Source organism: Hippopotamus amphibius, chromosome 4 (genome assembly GCF_030028045.1).
Source record: "Hippopotamus amphibius kiboko isolate mHipAmp2 chromosome 4, mHipAmp2.hap2, whole genome shotgun sequence".
In the NCBI taxonomy this organism is placed as follows: Eukaryota; Metazoa; Chordata; class Mammalia; order Artiodactyla; family Hippopotamidae; genus Hippopotamus; species Hippopotamus amphibius.
The window spans coordinates 132283648-132304673 of NC_080189.1; the positions used below are offsets into that span (position 1 = coordinate 132283648).

At 38.5% G+C, this 21026-nt stretch overlaps 1 protein-coding gene and 1 pseudogene across 7 annotated transcripts in view; one reads left to right on the plus strand and one right to left on the minus strand.

The window, feature by feature from the left end:
* Positions 1–21026, minus strand: part of NSUN6 (NOP2/Sun RNA methyltransferase 6) — a 78896-nt gene that overhangs the window by 25749 nt on the left and 32121 nt on the right. For all 7 annotated transcript variants that reach the window (XM_057733783.1, XM_057733782.1, XM_057733777.1 and 4 more), the window contains 2 exons: positions 18852–18971; positions 13340–13484 (listed from right to left, as the gene is read on the minus strand). In XM_057733783.1, the coding sequence (XP_057589766.1) occupies positions 13340–13484; positions 18852–18971 (265 nt within the window). The remainder of the gene's footprint in view (positions 1–13339; positions 13485–18851; positions 18972–21026) is intronic.
* On the plus strand, positions 2785–3494 carry LOC130852632 (mortality factor 4-like protein 1; annotated as a pseudogene).

Below are 21026 nucleotides of genomic sequence, written 5' to 3' on the forward strand. Positions count from 1 at the left end.
AAAACCCACGCACAGCAAAAAAAGACCCAACACAGCCAATAAATTTTAAAAAAAAAATTGAAGAATAAAAACCATATGATCATCTCAACAGATGTAGAAAAAGCTTATGATAAAATTCAACACCCATTTATGATGAAAACCACCCATAAAGTAGGCATAAAGGGAAGTTACTTCAAACATAATAAAGGCCATATGTGACAAACCCACAGCAAACATCACACTCAATGGTGAAAAGCTGAAAGCATTTCCTCTAAGATCAGGAACAACACAAGGATGTTCACTCTTGCCACTTTTATTCAACATAGTTTTGGAAGTCCTAGCCACAGTAATCAGAGAATAAAAAGAAATAAAAGGAATCCAAATAGGAAAAGAAGAAATAAAACTGTCACTGTTTGCAGATGACATGATACTATACATAGAAAATCCTAAAGATGCCACCAGAAAACTACTAGAGCTCATTAATGAATTTGGTAAAGTTGCAGGATACAAAACTAATACACAGAATCTGTTGCATTTCTATGTACTAACAATGAAAGAACAGAAAAAGAAATTAAAGAAACAATCTCATTTGCCATTGCATCAAAAAGAATAAAATACCTACAGATAAACCTACCGAAGGAGGCAAAGACCTGTACTCTGAAAACTATGAAAAACTGATGAACGAAATCAAAGATGACACAAGCAGATGGAAAGGTACACCATACTCTTGAGTTGGAAGAATCAATACTGTCAAAATGACTACACAACCCAAGGCAATCTACAAATTCAATGCAATCCCTATCAAATTACCAATAGCATTTTTCTTACAAGTAAAACAAAAAAATTTTTTATTTGTATAGAAACACAAAAAACTCTGAATAGCCAAAGCAATCTTGAGAAAGAAAAATGAAGCTGGAAGTATCAGGCTCCCTGACTTCAGATTATGCTACAAAGTTACAGTAATCAAGACAGTATAGGATGGGCACAAAAACAGAAATATAGATCAATGGAACAGGATAGAACGTCCAGAAATAAATCCATGCACCTATGGTCAGTTAATCTATGACAAAGGAGGCAAGACTATACAATAGAGGAAAGACAGTCTATTCAATAAATGGTGCTGGGAAAACTAGATAGCTACACATAAAAGAGGAAATTAGAACATTTTCTAACACCATGCATAAAAAGGAACTCAATATGAGTTAAAAACCTAAATGTAAGAGCAGATACTATAAAACTCTAGGAGGAACACAAAGGCAGAAAATTCTTTGACATAAATTGAAGCAGTATCTTTCTCAATCTGTCTCCTAGACTAATGGAAATAAAAACAAAAATAAACAAATGGGACCTAATAAAACTCAAAAGCTTTTGCACAGCAAAGGAAACCATCAACAAAACAAAGACAACCCACAGAATGGGAGAAAATATTTGCAAATGATGAGACCAACAGGGATTAATCTCCAAAATATATAAACAGCTCATACAGTTCAATATAAAAGAAAACAAACAACCCAATCAAAAAGTGAGCAGATGACCTAAACAGACATTTCTCCAAAGACATATAGATGGCCAAAAAGCACATGAAAAGATGTTCAACATCACTAATTATTAGAGAAATGCAAATCAAAACTACAATGAGGTATCACCTCACACAGGTCAGAATGGCCATCAACAAAAAAAATCTATCATCAAACAATAAATGCTGGAGAGGGTGTGGAGAAATGGAAACCCTCCTACACTTTTGGTGGGAATGTAAACTGGTGCAGCCACTATGGAGAACAGTATAGAGGTTTCTTACAAAACTAAAAACAGAACTACAGTATGATCCAGCACTCCCACTCCTGGGCACGCAGCCAGAGGAAAACATGGTTCAAAAGGATACATGCACCCCAATGTTCACTGCAGTGCTGTTTATAGTAGCCAAGACATGGAAGCAACCTAAGTGTTCAATGACAGAAGAATGGATAAAGAAGGTATGGTAGGGCCCAGGATGTAGAGCTGGCAGTGCCTGATGGCGCATCTCACACAGAGTTGGGTGGGGTAGAGAGTAGGGGGCAGCAGTCGGGGGTGGCAGGAGGAGGAGGAGCAGGCAGCAGCAAATCACTTATAAATGGTGCCGTGAATCACTTATAAATGGTGCCGAAGCAGAACCCAAAGCCTAAATTCCAGGAGGGTAAGAGAGTGCTGTGCTTTCATGGGCCTCTTCTTTACGAAACAAAGTGTGTAAAGGTTGCCATAAAAGATAAACAAGTAAAATACTTTATACATTGGAATAAAAATTGGAATAAATTTTGGTTGGAAAAGAAATTGAGATGAATGGGTTCCAGAAAGCAGAGTACTCAAATACAAGGACACCAATCTACAGAAACAAGGAGAACTTCAAAAACCCAATCAGGGACTTCCCTGGTGGCACAGTGGTTAAGAATCCACCTGCCAATACAGGGGACACAGGTTCAAGCCCTGGTCCAGGAAGATCCCACACGCTGTGGAGCAACTAAGCCCATGCCACAACTACTGAGTCTGCACTCTAGAGCCCGAGAGCCATAACTACTGAGACCATGTGCCACAACTACTGAATACTGCACACCTAGGGCCCATGCTCTGCAACAAGGTAAGCCACTGCAACGAGAAGCCTGCACACCGCAACAAAGGATAGCCCCCACTTACCACAGCTAGAGAAACCCCACTTGCAGCAACAAAGACCCAATGCAGCCAAAAGTAAATAAATAAATTTTTAAAAATAAAATAAAATTACATATTATAAAAAAAATTTTTTTAATTAAAAAAGAAAAGCCAATCAGGAGCAGTAATGCAGAGGGGTAGATGAGAAGGGCTGCCCCTGGAAAGAAGACTTTCAGTGTGCAACAGAAAAATCCTAAAGTGAAAACAAAAAGAACAAACAGGAAACATCTAGAAATGGAGATGGTGGCAGTACTGGTGAGACACCTCAGCTTCCCTGAAAGAAAAGGGCCCGAGCAGATCCTACTGTTGAAAATGAGGCAACATTCATGAACAGAGTTGAAGTTAAAGTAAAGATTCCTGAAGAACTAAAACCATGGCTTGCTGATGGCTGGGACTTAATTACCCAGCAAAAACAGCTCTTTTATCTTCCTGCCAAGGAGAATGTGGATTCCATTCTAGACGATTATGCAAATTACAAGGAACATGGAGGAAACGGAGATAATAAGGAGTATGCTGTTAATGAAGTTGTTGCAGGGATAAAGGAATACATCAATGTGATGCTGGGCACTCAGCTGCTCTACAACCTTGAGAGACCACAGCATGCTAAAACCCTCGGAGATCCCCCTGATGGCGCCCACGTCCCAGGCGCATGGAGCGCCGCATCTACCTAGATTATTTGTACAAATTGGCCTATACGCCTCTGGATGAGACGAGCCTTGCTTTATTACTGAATTATCTTCAGGATTTCCTTTTAGGAAAAGAACTCTGCAACTCTGTTTAGTGCCAGTGACTAATGAGTGGCTCCTCCTGAGTACCAATGGAAAGCTGTGTGAGGTGCTTGTACACACTTACGTTTGGATCTCTGTAAACACATTTTCGTTTCTTTGTCCTTCTCTTGTACAAATGATGTACTTTGGAAATGTTAGTGTATAACAGAATTGATGTTTGTTTTCTCTTTAACTTTAAATAGAGAAAATAAAAGGCGTTAACAGCTCCTTTTATTTTTTTTTATTTTTTTCTCCTTTCGAAGTTGCTACTAGTGTATTCAGTGATGGACAACAGAAAGACATACTGTACAGTGTCTTATTGCTTAGCTGACAAAGCTGCTTTTGAATGCTGTTGGTTCTATTCCTTTGCCACTATGCACTTTTAAAATGTGTTAATGCTATATGACAAAATGCTCTGATTCCTAGTGCCAAAGGTTCAATTCAGTGTATGTAACTGAACACACTCATCCATTTGTGCTCCCCTTTTTACAGGGCTTAAAGAGCCCATCCTTTGCAAGTCATCCATATTGTTCCTTAGGCATTTTATTTTTGCTCAGATTGTTTAACAATGGTGGCTTGTTTCATGGTTTTTGTATTTGTGTCTAATGCACATTTTAACATGATATAGATACAATGCATTGTGTAGCTACAGTTTTCTGGAAAAGTCATTCTTTTAGAAATTGTTTTTCAGATCTTCGATAAATTTAAAAAAAAGATGTGGTACATATACACAATGGAATATTACTCAGCAATTAAAAAGAATGAAATAATGCCATCTGCAGCAACATGGATGAACCTGAATATTATTATAATACTAAGTGAAGTACATCAGAAAGAAAAAGACAAATATATGATATCCCTTACATGCGGAATCTAAAAAAATAATGATACAAATGAAATTGTTTACAAAACAAAAACAGACTCAAAGACTTCGAAAAAAAACTTATGATTACCAAAAGGGAAAGGTGGGAGGACAGATAAATTGGGAGTTTGGGACTGACATATACACACTACTGTATTTAAAATAGATAACCAACAAGGTTCTACTGTATAGCACTGGGAACGCTGCTCAATATTTTGTAATAATCTAAAATGAGAATAGAACTTGAAAAAAATAGATACATGTCTATGCATAACTGAATCACTTTGCTGTACATCTGCTAATAACATGACACTATAAATCAACTATAGTGCAATAGGAAATAAAAAATTTTAAATAAAAATAAAACAAAAAAATTAGAGCAGAAATTAATGAAACACAGTAAAGAAAAACAAGAGAGAATCAACGAAACTGAAAATTGGTTCTTTGAAAAAAAATCAACAATATTGACAAAACTTTAGCTAGACTGACCGAGAAGACTCAAAACGCTAGAATCAGTAATTAAAGGGGAATATTGCTACTGATCTTACAGAAATAAAAGTGATTATAAAGGAATACTATAAATTGTATAGATAAATGAAATAGACAAATTACTAGAAAGATACAAACTATCAAAATTGATACAAGAAAGAAAAATCTGAACAAACCTATACTAAGTAAAGAGGCTGAATTAGTAATTTTTTTTAATCCCACTAAGAAAAACCCAGGCCCAGCTGACTTCACTGATGAATCCACCAAACTTAAATAGTACTAAGTCTTTACAAATTCTTCCAAAAACATAAGAGAAAAGAATAACTTCCAACTCATTCTACGAGACCAGTCTTACTTTGAAACCAAAATCTGACAAGGCTCTCACAAGAATGAAAACCACAGTCCAGTATCTGTTACAAATATGGAACAAATATTCTCAATACAAGCAAAACTAATCCAACAATATATGAAAAAGATTATACACTGTGACCAAGTGGGATTTATCTCAGGAATGCAAGGTTGATTAAAAACCTGAAAATTAAATGAATAAAGGTCAAAAGCCACATGATCATCTGAATAAGACAGATAAAGCATTTGACAAAATCCAACACCATTTCACGATTTAAAATACCTAACAAACTAGAAATAGTAACTTCTCAACCTGATAAAGGCTATCTATGAGAAACCTACAGCCACTTGAAAAAAGACTGATCAGGAACATCACACATTGATGTTCTCTGTTAACACTTCTATTCAACACTGTACGAAGGTTCTAGCAAGGGCAATCAGGCACCAAATGAAACAAAAGGCATTCAGATCAGCAAAGAAGAAACTGACCTATCTCTATTTGCAGATGAAAATTTACTACAAAGCTATAGTAATTATGACAGTGTTATCAGCTTAAGGACAGAAATATCAATCAATGCAAGAGAACAGAGAGTCCAGAAATGAACCCTTACATTTACGGTCAACTGATTTTCAACAAGTGTACCAAGACAATTCAATAGAGAAAAACAGTCTTTTTCTACAAATCATGCTGGGGCAACTGGATACCTACATGAGAAAGAATAAAGTCAGATTCTTTTCTCACACCACATAAAAAATTAATTCAAAACAAATTCTAGGGACTTCCCTGGGTACAGTGGTTAAGAATCCGCCTGCCAATGCAGGAGTCATGGGTTTGATCCCTGTTCCAGGGAAGTCCCACATACCACAGAGCAACTAAGCCCGTGCACCACAACTACTGAGCCTGCACTCTAGAGCACACAAGACACAACTACTGAGCCCACACGCTGCAACTACTGAAGCCCATGCACCTAGAGCCCATACTCCACAACAAGAGAAGCCACCACAATGAGAAGCCCATGCACTGCAATGAAAAATAGCCCCTGCTCGCCACAACTAAAGTCCGTGTGCAGCAATGAAGACCCAATGCAGCCAATAAATAAATAAATTTAAAACTTAAAAAAAACAAAAATTCTACATCTATATGTAAGAGCTCACACTACAAAATTTTTAGAATCGAACACCAAAAGTACAAGCAATAAAAGATAAAATAGATAAAATGAACATCCTTGAAAACTTTTGTGCTTCAAGTGACATCCTCAAGAAAGTAAATGGACAACTGACAAAATGGTAGAAAATATCTGTAAATTACATATCTAATAAGGGACTTATAGGTAGAATATATAAAGAACTCTTACAACCTGATAATAAAAACACAACCCAAGTAAAATGTGGGCAAAGGATCTCAATGGACAAGTAGATATAATGTGTTCAATAAATAAATGAAAAGATGCTTAACATAATTAGCCATCAGGGAAATCTGCTTCTAGGAAATAAAAATGAAAACCATAATGAGATCCCACTTCACACCTACCAAAACGGCAATAATCAAAAAGACAGATAGTAAGTGCTAGTGAGGATGTGGAGAAATCTGAACCCTCAGACATTGTTGGTGGGAATGCAAAGTGCTGCAAACTGCTCTGTAAAATGGTCTGGCAATTCTGTTAAAGGTTAAACATAGGGTTACCATATGATCCAGCAATCCCAATTCTAGGTATCTATTCAGAGAGATGAAACACACAAAAACTTATACACAAATGTTCGTAGCAATGTTATTCTTAAAGACAAAAAAGGGAAAGAACCCAAATGTCCAACAACTGATAAATGAATAAATAAAATGCATTATCCATACACTAGAAGATTACTCATCCTTGAATATGAAGAAAAAGTTATTTTTTCTCCCATTTAACAAATGATATAGGATGACATTAATTTAAAGTTACAAAAGGAGTAATTTTTCAAAAATTTTAAATATGACATATGCTTATTTCAGTATGAAAATTAAAAACTGCTTTCAAGGACTGATGTTTGGGAGATTGGTTCAAGCTGGCAGAGTAGGAGGACGTGCGCTCACTCCCTCCTGTGAGAGCACTGTAATCATAACTAACTGCTGAACAATCATCAAAAGGAAGACACTGGAACTCCACATCCAAAGACAAAGACACCTCGCATCCAAAGACAAAGGAGAAGCAACAGTGAGATGGCAGGAGTGGTGCAACAGCAATAAAATAAAATCCCATAACTGCTGAGTGGGCTACTCACAAACTGGAGAACAGTTACACCACAGAAGTCCACCCACTCGAGTGAGGGTTCTGAGCCCCACGTCAGGCTTCCCAACCTGGGGGTCTGGCAACAGGAGAAGGAATCCCCAGAGAATCAGACTTTGAAGGCCAGCAGGATTTGACTGCAGGACCTCCACAGGACTCGGGGAGACAGAGACTCTACTCTTGGAAGGAACACGAAAAGCAGTGTGCACACCAGGACCCAGGGGAAGGAGCCCTGACCCCATGGGAAACTGAACCAGACCTACCTGCTAGTGTTGGAGGGTCTCCTGCAGAGGCAGGGGGCTGCTGTAGTTCACTGCGGGACAAGGACACTGGCAGCACAAGTTCTGGGAAGTACTCACTGGCGTACCTGCCTGGATTCTGCCATTAGCCCCGCCAAAGAACCTGTAAGCTTCAGTGCTGGGTTGCCTCAGGCCAAACAATCAACAGGGAGGGAACTCAGCCCCACCCATCAGCAAACAAGTGGATAAAAATTTTACTGAGCTCTGCCCACCAGAGAAACATCCAGCTCTACCCACCACCAGTCCCTCCCATTAGGAAGCATGCACAAGCCTCTTCCACCAGGGGGCAGAGAGCAGTAGCAAGAAGGACTATAATCCTGCAGCCTGCAGAGTGAAAACAACAATCACAGAAAGACAGGTAAAATGAAAAGGCAGAGGGTTTTATACCAGATGAAGGAACAAGATAAAACCCCAGAAAAACAACTAAATGAAGTAGAGATAGGAAACCTTCCAGAAAAAGAATTCAGAATAATAATGGTGAAGATGATCCAGGACCTCGGAAAAAAGACTGGATGCAAAGATCAAAAAGATGCAAGAAATGTTTAACAGAGACCTAGAAGAATTAAAGAACAAACAAGCAGAGATGAACAATACAATAACTGAAATGAAAAATACACTAAAAGGAATCAATAGCAGGACAGCCGAGGCAGAAGAACAGATATGTGACCTGGAAGACAGAATGGTGGAAATCATTGCCATGGGACAGAATAAAGAAAAAAGAATGAAAAGAAATGAAGACAGCCTAAGAGACCTCTGGGACAACACTAAACACACCAACATTCACATTATAGGGGTCCCAGAAGAAAAAGAGAGAGAGAAAGGACCCAAGAAAATATCTGAAGAGACTATAGTCAAAAACTTCCCTACCATGGGAAAGGAAATAGCTAACCACATCCAGGACGCACAGTGTCCCAGGCAGGATAAACCCAAGGAGAAACATGCCAAGACATAGTAATCAAGTTGACAAAAAAGACAAAGAAAAGTTATTAAAAGCAACAAGGGGAAAATGACAAATAACATACCAGGGAACTCCCATAAGGTGAACAGCTGATTTCTCGGCAGAAACTCTGCAAGCCAGAAGGGAGTGGCACGATATATTTAAAGTGATGAAAGGGAAGAACCTACGACCAAGAATACTCTACCCAGCAAGGATCTCATTCAGATTGGACAGAGAAATCAAAAATTTTACAGACAAGCAAAAGCTAAGAGAATTCAGCACCACCAAACTAGTCCTACAACAAATGCTAAAGGAACTTCTCTAAGTGGGAAACACAAGAGAAGAAAAGGACCTACAGAAACAAACCCACAACAATTAAGAAAATGGTAATAGGAACATACATATCGATAATTACCTTGAATGTAAATGGACTAAATGCTCCAACCAAAAGACACATACTGGCTGAATGGATACAGAAACAAGACCCATATATATGCTGTCTACAAGAGACCCACTTCAGACCAAGGAACACATACAGACTGAAAATGAGGGGATGGAAAAAGACATTCCATGCAAATGGAAATCAAAAGAAAGCTGGAGTAGAATACTCATAGCAGATAAAATAGACTTTAAAATAAAGAATGTTACAAGAGACAAGGAAGGACACTACATAATGATCAAGGGATCAACCCAAGAAGAAGATATAAAAATTATAAATATATATGCACCGAATATAGAAGCACCTCAATACAAAGGGCAAATGCTAACTATAAAAGAGGAAATCGACAGTAACACAAAAATAGTGGGGGACTTTAACACCCCACTTACACCAATGGACAGATCATCCACACAGAAAATTAATAAGAAAACACAAGCTTTAAATGACACAACAGACCAGATAGATTTAATTGATATTTATAGGACTTTACATCCAAAAACAGCAAATTACACTTTCTTCTCAAGTGCACACAGAACATTCTCCCGGATAGACCACATTTTGGGTCATAAATCAAGCCTTGGTAAATTTAAGAAAATTGAAATCATATCAAGCATCTTTTCCAACCACAATGTTGTGAGATTAGAAATAAATTACAGGGGAAAAAAACGTAAAAAACATAAAGACATGAGGTTAAACAATACACTACTAAATAACCAAGAGATCACTGAGGAAATCAAAGAGGAAATCAAAAAATACCTAGAAACAAATGACAATGAAAACACAACAATCCAAAACCTATGGGACACAGCAAAAGCAGTTCTAAGAGGGAAGTTTACAGCAACACAATCCTACCTCAGGAAACAAGAAAAATCCCAAATAAACAATCCAACCTCACACCTAAAGAAACTAGAGAAAGAAGAGCAAATAAAACCCAAAGATGGCAGAAGGAAAGAAATCATAAAGATCACAGCAGAAATAAATGAAATAGAAACAAAGAAAACTATAGCAAAAATCAATAAAACTAAAAGCTGGTTCTTTGAGAAGATTAAAATTGATAAACCTTTAGCCAGACTCATCAAGGAAGAGAGGGAGAGGACGCAAATCAATAAAGTTAGAAATGAAACAGGAGAAGTTACAACGGACACCACAGAAACAAAAAGCATCCTAAGAGACTACTATAAGCAACTATATGCCAACAAAATGGCTAACCTGGAAGAAATGAACAAATTCTTAGAAAGGTATAACCTTCCAAGACTGAATCAGGAAGACATAGAAAATATGAACAGTCCAATCATAAGTAAGGAAATTCAAACTGTGATTAAACATGTTCCAAAAAACAAAAGTCCAGGACCAGATGGCATCACAGGTGAATTCTATCAAATATTTAGAAAAGAGCTAATACCCATTCCTCTTGAACTCTTCCAAAAAACTACAGAGGAGGGAACAATCCCAAACTCATTCTAAAAGGCCACCATCACCCTGACACCAAAACCAGACAAAGATAGTACAAAAAACAAAATTACAGACCAATATCACTGATGAATATAGATGCAAAAATCCTCAACAAAATACTAGCAAACAGAAGCCAACAACACATTAGAAGGATCATACACCATGATCAAGTGGGATTTATCCCAGGCATGCAAGGATTCTTCAATATATGCAAAATCAATGTGATACACCATATTAACAAACTGAAGAATAAAAACCATATGATCATCTCAATAGATGCAGGAAAAGCTTTTGACAAAACTCACACCAATTTATGATAAAAACTCTCCAGAAAGTGGGCATAGAGGGAACCTACCTCAATGTAATAAAGGCCATATACAACAAACCCACAACAAATATCATTTTCAATGGGGAAAAACTGAAAGGATTCCCACTATGATCAAGGATGTCCACTCTCGCCATTACAATTCAACAGTTTTGGAAGTCCTTGCCACAGCAATCAGAGAAGAAAAAGAAATAAAAGGAAACCAAATTGGAAATGAAGAAGTAAAACTGTCACTGTCTGCAGATGACATGATACTATACATAGAAACTCCTAAAGATGCCACCAGAAAACTACTAGAGATAATCAATGAATTTGGTAAAGCTGCAGGATACAAAATTAATACACAGAATTCTTTTGCATTCCTATACACTAACAATGAAAGATCAGAAAGACAAATTAAGGAAACAATCCCATTCATCACTGCAACAAAAAGAATAAAATACCTAGGAATAAACCTACCTAAGGAGGTAAAAGACCTGTACTCAGAAAACTATAAGACACTTTTGAAATAGGTCAAAGATGACACAGAGAGATATACCATGTTCTTGAATTGGAGGAATCAATATTGTGAAAATGACTATACTACCCAAAGCAATCTACAGATTCAATGCAATCCCTATCAAATTATCAATGGCATTTTTTACAGAACTAGAACAAAAAATCCTAAAATTTGTATGGAGACACAAAAGACCCCAAATAACCAAAGCACTCTTGAGGAAAAAAAAAATGGAGCTGGAGGAATCAGACTCCCTGACTTCAGACTATACTACAAAGCTACAGTAATCAAGACAATATGGTACTGGCACAAAAACAGAAATATAGATCAATGGAAAAGGATAGAGAGCCCAGAGATAAACCCACGCACTTATAGTCAACTAATCTATGACAAAGGAGGCAAGAATATACAATGGAGAAAAGAAAGTCTCTTCAATAAGTGGTGCTGGGAAAACTAGACAGCTACACGTAAAAGAATGAAATTAGAACACTCCCTAACACCATACACAAAAATAAACTCAAAACAGATTCAAAGGCCTAAATGTAAAGCCAGACATTATAAAACTCTTAGAGGAAAACATAGAACACTCCTTGACATAAATCACAGCAAGATCTTTTTTGACCCACCCCCTAGAGTAATGGAAATAAAAAAATAAACAAGTGGGACCTAAAGAAACTTAAAAGCTTCTGCATAGCAAAGGTACCTATAAGCAAGATGAAAAGACAATCCTCAGAATGGGAGAAAATATTTGCAAATGAATCAACATAGGATTAATCTCCAAAATATATAAACAGTTCATCCATCTCAATATCAAAAAAACAAACAACCCAATCAAAAAATGGGCAGAACACCTATATAGGTGTTTCTCCAAAGAAGACATACGGGTGGCCAAGAGGCACATGAAAAGCTGCTCAACATCACTAATTATTAGAGACATGCAAATCAAAACTACAATGAGGTATCACCTCACATCAGTTGGAATGGGCATCATCAGAAAATCTACAAAGAGTAAATGCTGGAGAGGGTGTGGAGAAAAGGGAACCCTCTTGCACTGTTGGTGGGAATGTAAATTGATACAGCCACTATGGAGAACAGTATGGAGGTTCCTTGAAAAACTGAAAATAGAACTACCATATGACCCAGCAATCCCACTACGGGGCATATACCCAGAGAACACCATATTTCAAAAAGACACATGCACTCCAATGTTCACTGCAGCATTATTTACAATAGCCAGGACATGGAAGCAACCTAAATGTCCATCAACAGATGAATGGATAAAGAAGATGTGGTACATATATACAATGGAATATTATTCAGCCATAAAAAAGAATGAAAAATAATGCCATTTGCAGCAATGTGGATGGACCTAGAGATTATCATACTAAGTAAGCCAGAAAGAGAAAGACAAATACCATATGCTATCACTTATATGTGGAATCTAAAATATGACACAAATGAACCTATCTAGGAAACAGACTCACAGACATAGAGAAGAGACTTGTGGTTGCCAGGGGGAGGGGGCTGGGGGAGGGATGGAGTGGGAGATTGGGGTTAGCAGATGTAAGCTCTTATATGTAGAATGGATAAACAATAAGGTCCTACTGTATTGCACAGAGAACTATATTCAGTATCCTGTGATAAACCATAATGGAAAAGAATATCAAAAAAATTATATATACATATGTATAACTGAATCACTTTGCTGTCCAGCATAAATTAACACATTGTAAATCAACTATACTTCAATAATAAAATAAAATAAAACAAATAGGTTAAGCACAAACAGTTTGACCAAGTCTTGACGGTTTGATTCTGCACTAAAAACTTGATATTCAAAGATGAGATGACAAGCAAAAAGACATCTATTATGGCAAAATATCTTAGATCCATACCAAGGCCCTATGGATATTTAGGGGTTAGAACCTATGTAGCAAAATCTGACAATTTGTTGGTAAATGCCAATTATAAAAGCCTTTAAAAGATAAAATTTAACTCACCATCTGTGTCCTTAACCATATCAAGTTTGAGGGCCTTTGTTCCATCAAAGCAAAATGCCCTGATGGAATTCAGCCCCAACAATAATGCATTCTGCTTTATTTTTTCTACTTTCTTGGATATTTTATCCAGTGCTATCACTTCTCCCTAAAAAAACAAAATGAACACATAAAAAAGTGTAAATCCAAAGAAATCGTGAAAGTTATTAATAATGAGAAAAAATGATGAACAATCATCGTCTTCCCCACTTTCCTCCTACCCCCCAGTTTTAAAGTTGAGTTCATCATCCTAATATCAAATTTACATCCAATATTTATTAAGTCTTACCTTTTAAAGAACAAAATCTTGCCAGATAATTTTCTTATAATGCCCATCTAGTTTTAATTCACAAAACTCAAAGGCAAAAGTCGTGTTTTCAGTCTTCTAAAGAAACTTTAAAATACCCATCTGAGATAAATATTTAAAAATCGCCCATTTGCGGTGCCTTGCTCACCACTGGGAAGAGCGTGAACTAACGTTCTGAGACGTTTGCCTTCTAGTCCTCTGAGATACAGATGAAAATTGCTTGTAAAATCAAGCCTCGTCCCAATACCTCCTGAGATATATACACATAACAAAATTCACGTGAATTCTGACAGCTAAAGACAGAAAAATAGAAGCCTGTGTAACACAGCAAAATTTTCTGGACTGGTATAAAGAGTAGCTCAAAAATAACTTTACACGGGAACACTTCAATTAAGTCAAAGTCAATAAAGACAAGAAAGAGGCTACAGTTTTCTGAGTTGTGATATTCATATTAAAACACACTGTGAAATGGTACTGCAGAGATGGTGACATAAACGCTTCAGTGTATTTTGCTTTGCTTCTGTTCCTCCTTGTGTGACATACGCATTGACTGCATAGAATGAGATACTGCAGATCTGCAGATTATGTTCCTGAATGTGACACCAGGTTTAGCGGTCAGAGTAGTTCCAGTTAATACCTTGATGGACCGCAAAACCATTTCAAGTGAGTTGAACTGGGAAAATAGGCAAAAACCACTAGAATAAGGTTCCAATGTAACTGCAGTGAAGGAGAAACTGCACTGGCTGAAGGCTGCTTTTACAAAAGTACAAGACTGGAGGCTACAAGCATCTATACAAAAGCTGCTTAACCACTAAAAAAAAATTCAACAACGACAAATCTAAAGTAACAAAATTTGGGATCCAATTCTGGCTCAAGTATTTCTGTTCAGGTTCCTGGGTTGTTGCCCCGCTGGGAGACTGCCTAAATGGCCCCAATTCTTCAAGTCTCCCTGTATCCCCACCGTCTGCCACTGACCTTGCAGCCCCATTGGCCGGGTGGTTTGCATCGGCCAATGGGATGACAGCAAGTGTGATGCAAGCAGAGATGCAAAAATGGCCTTGGTCTGCCTTTGTTTTGTCTTCCGCTACTGCCGACCCTCAGCTACTGCCCTCTGCTGGCCTAGTGCCCTGGCCCCAAAGGAGAGTAAGAGACGCAGGGATGCAAGACACTCCAGTGGCCTCAGCTGAGTCAACACCAGCCTAACCCAAGTGAGTGAGGCCACCCAAGGTCCTCAGAACCTCTGGCCAACCCACAGCTGACCATGTACTGAGCCAGGCTGGCGGGGGGCCAACAGAACCCCACAGACTCCAGAGCTGAGCTGACTCAACGGTCAACCGTGTGCCACCAAGGCTGTGTGGTTGCTTTTACACACCGTGATGAAACCAACAGAAGATGCACAAACCTCTAATATCCACACTCTCTCTGGAAAGACTTCTTACTAGAGAGAATAAAATACCGCTGAATGAATATACTTTTAAGCAAACACAATAAATATCATATCATAAGTTAGGAGGAAAATTATCACTTCCTCAAAGCATATAATCTTTTTTTTGTTTTGTTTTGTTTTATTTTTTTGGGGGTACACCAGATTCAATCATCTGTTTTTATACACATATCCCCGTATTCCCTCCCTTCCTTGACTCCCCCACCTCGAGTCCCCCCCACCCTCCCCGCCCCAGTCCTCTAAGGCATCTTCCATCCTCGAGTTGGACTCCCTTTGTTATACAACAACTTCCCACTGACGCATATAATCTTTACATTTGAGCTTTCAGGAAAACTGAAAAATGATTCTCATTAAACATTGCAACTCCGTAAGATGAGTCCTTCTGTTTTGTGTTCTTCATTTTACACGCTGGTGGTATTTAACGTATTTTTTCCCTAAAGAGTTTTTACTGTTAACACCTTAAATTCTTTTTCAACAAATAAGAGTAGTGAAAACAAAACAAACAAAAAAACAAAAATAAAAAAGAAGAGTAGTGTAGGTAAACAGGCAAGTTTATTTCTCTAATGAACCACAGGTATCAATTCCACAATATTTAAACAACAAATGTTTTCTATTGGAGATCTTTCTTAGATTTAAGGTGTTCATTGAGGTTATACTAGTGCTACTGCAAGTGTATGTGTGTGTAAGTGTCTGTGTCTATGTGAAGAGCATACAGACAGTGTGTGGATTTTATACATGTATATATACACACACACATTTATAGTGCAGAGATGACAGGTTCAGGCCTTCGGTGTATTTACTGAAAATATAAAGTTTTATATTTATATATTGTTATCCCCATTTTGTGACATTGTGAATGTTTCAGAAATTCTAATAGTGTTAAATACTAATGTGTAAGTAATAACAATTTTCATCAGAAGTCTTTGGACAATTAAAGTGATCTGAACTAATGAAAGAGAAAAGTTACAATTTCATCCTTGACACAGCACAAGTTTCAGCTCTTTTCTGTGCAAGACTGCTCGTAAATCCCTTGACAGTCCTAAGCGTCATCAAATATAGATCAAAAATGTATCACCTGATAAAGTCCAACATCTGGCACTTGTGAGAGTGGGAAATAGTATATCTTTTATCAGATAAATTAGCTGGAGCACAAGGGCTTTTGCTAAATCAGCCTCAGGGAGGTGTATTTCCATGCCAGAAAGTCTTAGCTCAAGTAGGTAATTTTTTCCTGTTTATAAATTAGTACCAGGGACAAAGCCACTGAGCTCCCTCAGCACATAAGCATTTTTACTGCTGTATAAATCTGAGCTAAGTTAGAAAAGTGACGGTGGGTCCACAGCCCTCACTCTTCTCGTGTCCTTGCTCGGCTCTTCACCTGGCACTTTACATACACTCCCTAATATAGAGCATCACCTCACGTACATCTGTTTCTTGCACATCCATGTGACAAAAGCATAGCTGTGATTAAACCTAGGTCTTCATGATTAAACTTCCTGTCTATCCCCAAGCAGCCAAAAAGCACATCACTAACCCAACTCATCTCACTCTAAATCCATGACTGCTGTATTCATGGGCCCTTTGGTGCAAAATTGAATTCTTACAACACGTCCATAGGCCATTCTCACTTCTTATTCTATATCGATACTTCCTACCTTCTCAAACACCTGACCCCTGCCTCCCCCATCCCCATTTCCCTCTGAAGACATGCTCCTCCCATAGTCCTCCCAATCCAGCAGCTCTATCTTTCCAGGTCCTCTGGCCAAAAACCTAAGCAGTCACCCTGGGTTAGTCTCTCATTGTCACAATCCACGTCCAATCTACCAACAACTCCAGCTTAAAGACATATCCAGAATCTGACCAACTTCTTACCTCCTCCACGATGTTCCCCTGAATTACTGTCCCCTAAGCCATCTCTCTGCTCCCGCCCCTGCCCTCTTACAGCTTGTCTGCAATGCCATGGCCAACGTAAGGAGTAAGTAGGCTTATGTCACTCTTCTGTCCCAAACCTCTAGTGACGTCCCATCGCTGGAGCAGACGCAAAGTCCCATCAGACCCTGCCAAACTGCTCTGCCCAAGGGCCCTGGCCCCACCTCTCTCGTTTCTTTCCCTCCCACCTCCTCCTCAGTCTACGAGGCAAAACTACAGCAGTTTCCCCAATGAGTCAGGGAGCCTCCAGCCTCAGAGCATTCACACTCAGTTTCCTCTCACTGGAATATTCTTCCCACCTGGGAGTCTTTCCTAAATACCAGTTTCCCAGTGGGGATCTCCCTCACCACTCTCTTAAAACTGCAAACTCACTCTCCCTTCCCACAGTATTCCCAATCCCCATATCCTCCCTTCTTTTCACCACAGCCCTTACCACAACGATACATGCCTTTTCTTTTATTCATTTATTTGTTTCTTATCTCTGTCCTTTTACTGGAATGTAAGCTCCGTGGAGAAGGAAACTGGTCACTGTGGTTTATTGCTGTACTGCAGTACTTGACACACAGTAAGAATAAATATTTTTTAAATCAGTTCATCAATTAAAATCTGACACAGATCAAGAAAGCTATTGTAGGTAATGCTACTAGCATGTGCAAGTATTTTAGGAACCATTTGGTTTTATAGAATCTGAAACAAACTGGAAAGATAGCATCAAGTGGCTGTATCCTTCTCAAGCTGAAGAATCTCAGTTGACGCACAAGGCCACACAGCTTTGAACACAGATAAAACGAGCCCATGATGCAAGAAAACACATCAGCAAATATGCATACATAGGAAAAAGCAGTAAAATTTGAGCTAAAGTTATCCAACAACAGACTTTTCTTTTGTGACAATGAAGCAGGCTTTATTAATTAAGCCAAATCATAAGGTTTTATGAACCCCAAGGCAAGAAGAACACAGACACATATATATGTTCGACATGTGTGTAACGTATTGGGTTGGCCAAAAGCATCTTACGGAAAAACCCAAATGAACGTTTTGGCCAACCTAATACATTATCATTTTTATATCTGCATATATATCAACAATATATATTTGGACACTTTAGTAATGTACTGTCAAATTAATTTTCAGTGGTAGAATTTATTTGAATAGTTTAAAAAGTGTCAAGCCCTATAATTAAGAACATGAAAAGATCTCTTAAATGTTTCATTTAGACTTAATTATCTGACGGAAAAATTCTATTCCATAAATGTATTACCAAATCTGGGATTCAAGAAGGTCTTAAGGACTTCCCTGGTGGCGCAGTGGTTGAGAATCCGCCTGCCAATGTAGGGGACACAGGTTCGAGCCCTGATCCAGGAACATCCCACATGCCATGGAGCAACTAAGCCCGTGCGCCACAACTACTGAGCCCACGTGCCGCAACTACTGAAGCCCACGCACCTAGAGCCCGTGCTCCACAAGAGAAGCCACCACAATAAGAAGCCTGCGCACTGCAATGAACAGTAGCCCCCGCTCTCCACAACTACAGAAAGCCTGCGCGCAGCAATGAAGACCCAACGCAACCAATAAATAAATTAATTTTAAAAAAAAAAAGGTATTGAGATAGTCTTCACAAATGACAATGATTTACTTAACTTAATATGTGATGAATGCTGTCACTGAATGGCCTTCACTTTGGCTGAATGTGAAATCAACGAATGTGTGCATAATGGGCCGTAAGTCACACATACTTGCACCTCCGTCACTGAGACATGTAATACATCGAGAGTAGTTCTGCGTGAAGACGGCCTCACCTGATCATGCATTAGTGCTGCAATGTGTGTTGTTTTGCCTCCGGGTGCTGCACACAAATCTAGAATCTTCTCTCCAGGCTGGGGATCCAGAACATGACTTACTACCGCAGATGGCAAATTCTATAAGGAAAAAAAATAATTCGTTATCAGTGACTCTAGATTGTTTAAAATTTCAGAATCAGAGGATGTAAAGAAATCTTTGGAGGTAACCCAGTACAGCACCCTCGGCCAAGGGTATGTTTTCTGTAAATATACCAGTGTCAGGAAATTCGCAGTCTCCCAGGGTATCCTGTGATCTCACAGGACAGCCACACACACAGCCACACACATGCATGATGCATCTCCCCAGTCAAGCCACCAAACAATGCATATTGTCCTTTCTCAATTCAGTGGTTCTCAACATTTTGGAGGGCAGAGACCTCTCAGAAGTATGAGAAAGCTTTGGATCTCTCCCAGAAAATGTATAAAATTTTGCATTATCAAGTGCTTCACCATCTAACTCCCACCTAAGAATCCTAGTTTATGCTCCTTATGCCTCTAAACGCATCTCTGGGTCCCTATCTCCCCACCAGGACCACACTTCAGTAGCAGAAAGTGAAAAAAATTTAGCTACTTCTGGTTGGCACCCAGAATACATTATGAGATTACACAAGCCAAATATACCTCCATCTATAGCAGTAAGTTTTTATTAAATCATTAATTCATTATTAATATTCATTATATAAAGACTGCAGGATGACAGCCTTCAATAAGATAGAATAACATTACAAAGTAATTTATTTTTAAAAATTGCTTGGCAAGAAAAAAATAGAGGCTAACAAGCATAGGGCTATTTATTTTTTAAGTTCAAAGGTTTCGATTCAATCTCACACTCAAACATTTACATCCATTCGTATGTTCTCAAGAACTGTGAGAAGGTTACAACGCTGTCAAGTGAATCCACGACCACCTCTTCAGATCACCCCTTCAGAACAGAAAGCCAACAGTGAGGAAGGAGACAAACGCACAAGCTCCCCCCTTTCTGTGCACAGATGTACATACACGGAGCATGAAACCAACGCAAATGACTCAGGCACCTGAAGGGCAGTTCCTCCAACTATACACGCAAAACAGCTTAACCTGTTACAGACACTTTCTCTCAACGGTCTAATCTAATCCCAAAATACTTAAAAACTGAACTCATATAAAAACACTAAAACACGTATGTGGCCGCTGGAGATTCAGTGATTCTCTATCTGGAGTCCATAGTGATGTTTCACTCCTAACACAGATAACATTAATGTAATGGCCAAAGATGACAGAAACTTCCTATCCAACGTGATAAGCTAAGAACCTTCCGGGTATGCAGTAAACTGAAAGCATGAAATGTCCCAGTGAAGATATTCAAATATTTAAATGACGACAAAGTTTTCTTAAAACAATTTCATCTACTACCTTTCTCTACAGCAGTTCTCAATTCTGGCCACACAACAGAATCACCTGGTGAGTTTTGGTTTTTTTTGTTGTTTTTTCAATGTGCAGTCATCTAGAATAGTTAAATCAGAATTTCTGGCAATAGGGGCAGGCATCTGTGTTTTTCAGATCTCCCCAGGTGCTTCTAATGTGCAGCTTACCTGTGCACCATGGCTACACAACAGCCATTCCCACCCTCAGCTGCAGACCAGAACCATCCAGGAGAGCTCGTCACCATCCTGACCCAGGCCCCACCCCAGCCAGACCAAATAAAGCCCACTCGGCAATAGAGGCCAGGCAGCAGTACGTATTTAAAGCTCTCAGGTTATCCAACCTCATCCGGCTTTTGAATCAATTACTTCCAAGAAACCAGGCAATGAAAAGATTACGTTTCAAGCACGATTTTGGATTCCAGATAACCCAGGATATATCTGAAAGCAGCTGTTCTAAATATTAAAGTGTTAAACCTTTAACTGTCAATCATTTCAATCGTGAAAGACATCAAAGACTATTTTCATAATTCTGTGGACTGTGTTTATTAGGCAATTCAAGAGCTTCTTTTTTAATTTTGGAAAACCAAATAATACTGCATATTCGTAATTTTAATGACTGTATGCAACACTCCCATTAACTTTACAAAGTACATCCTTGTGTAACTTCAAGTGCTAACATGAGAAGTAATCAATTATCACTAGTCCTTTACAACCTCCTCTCCTCACAAAG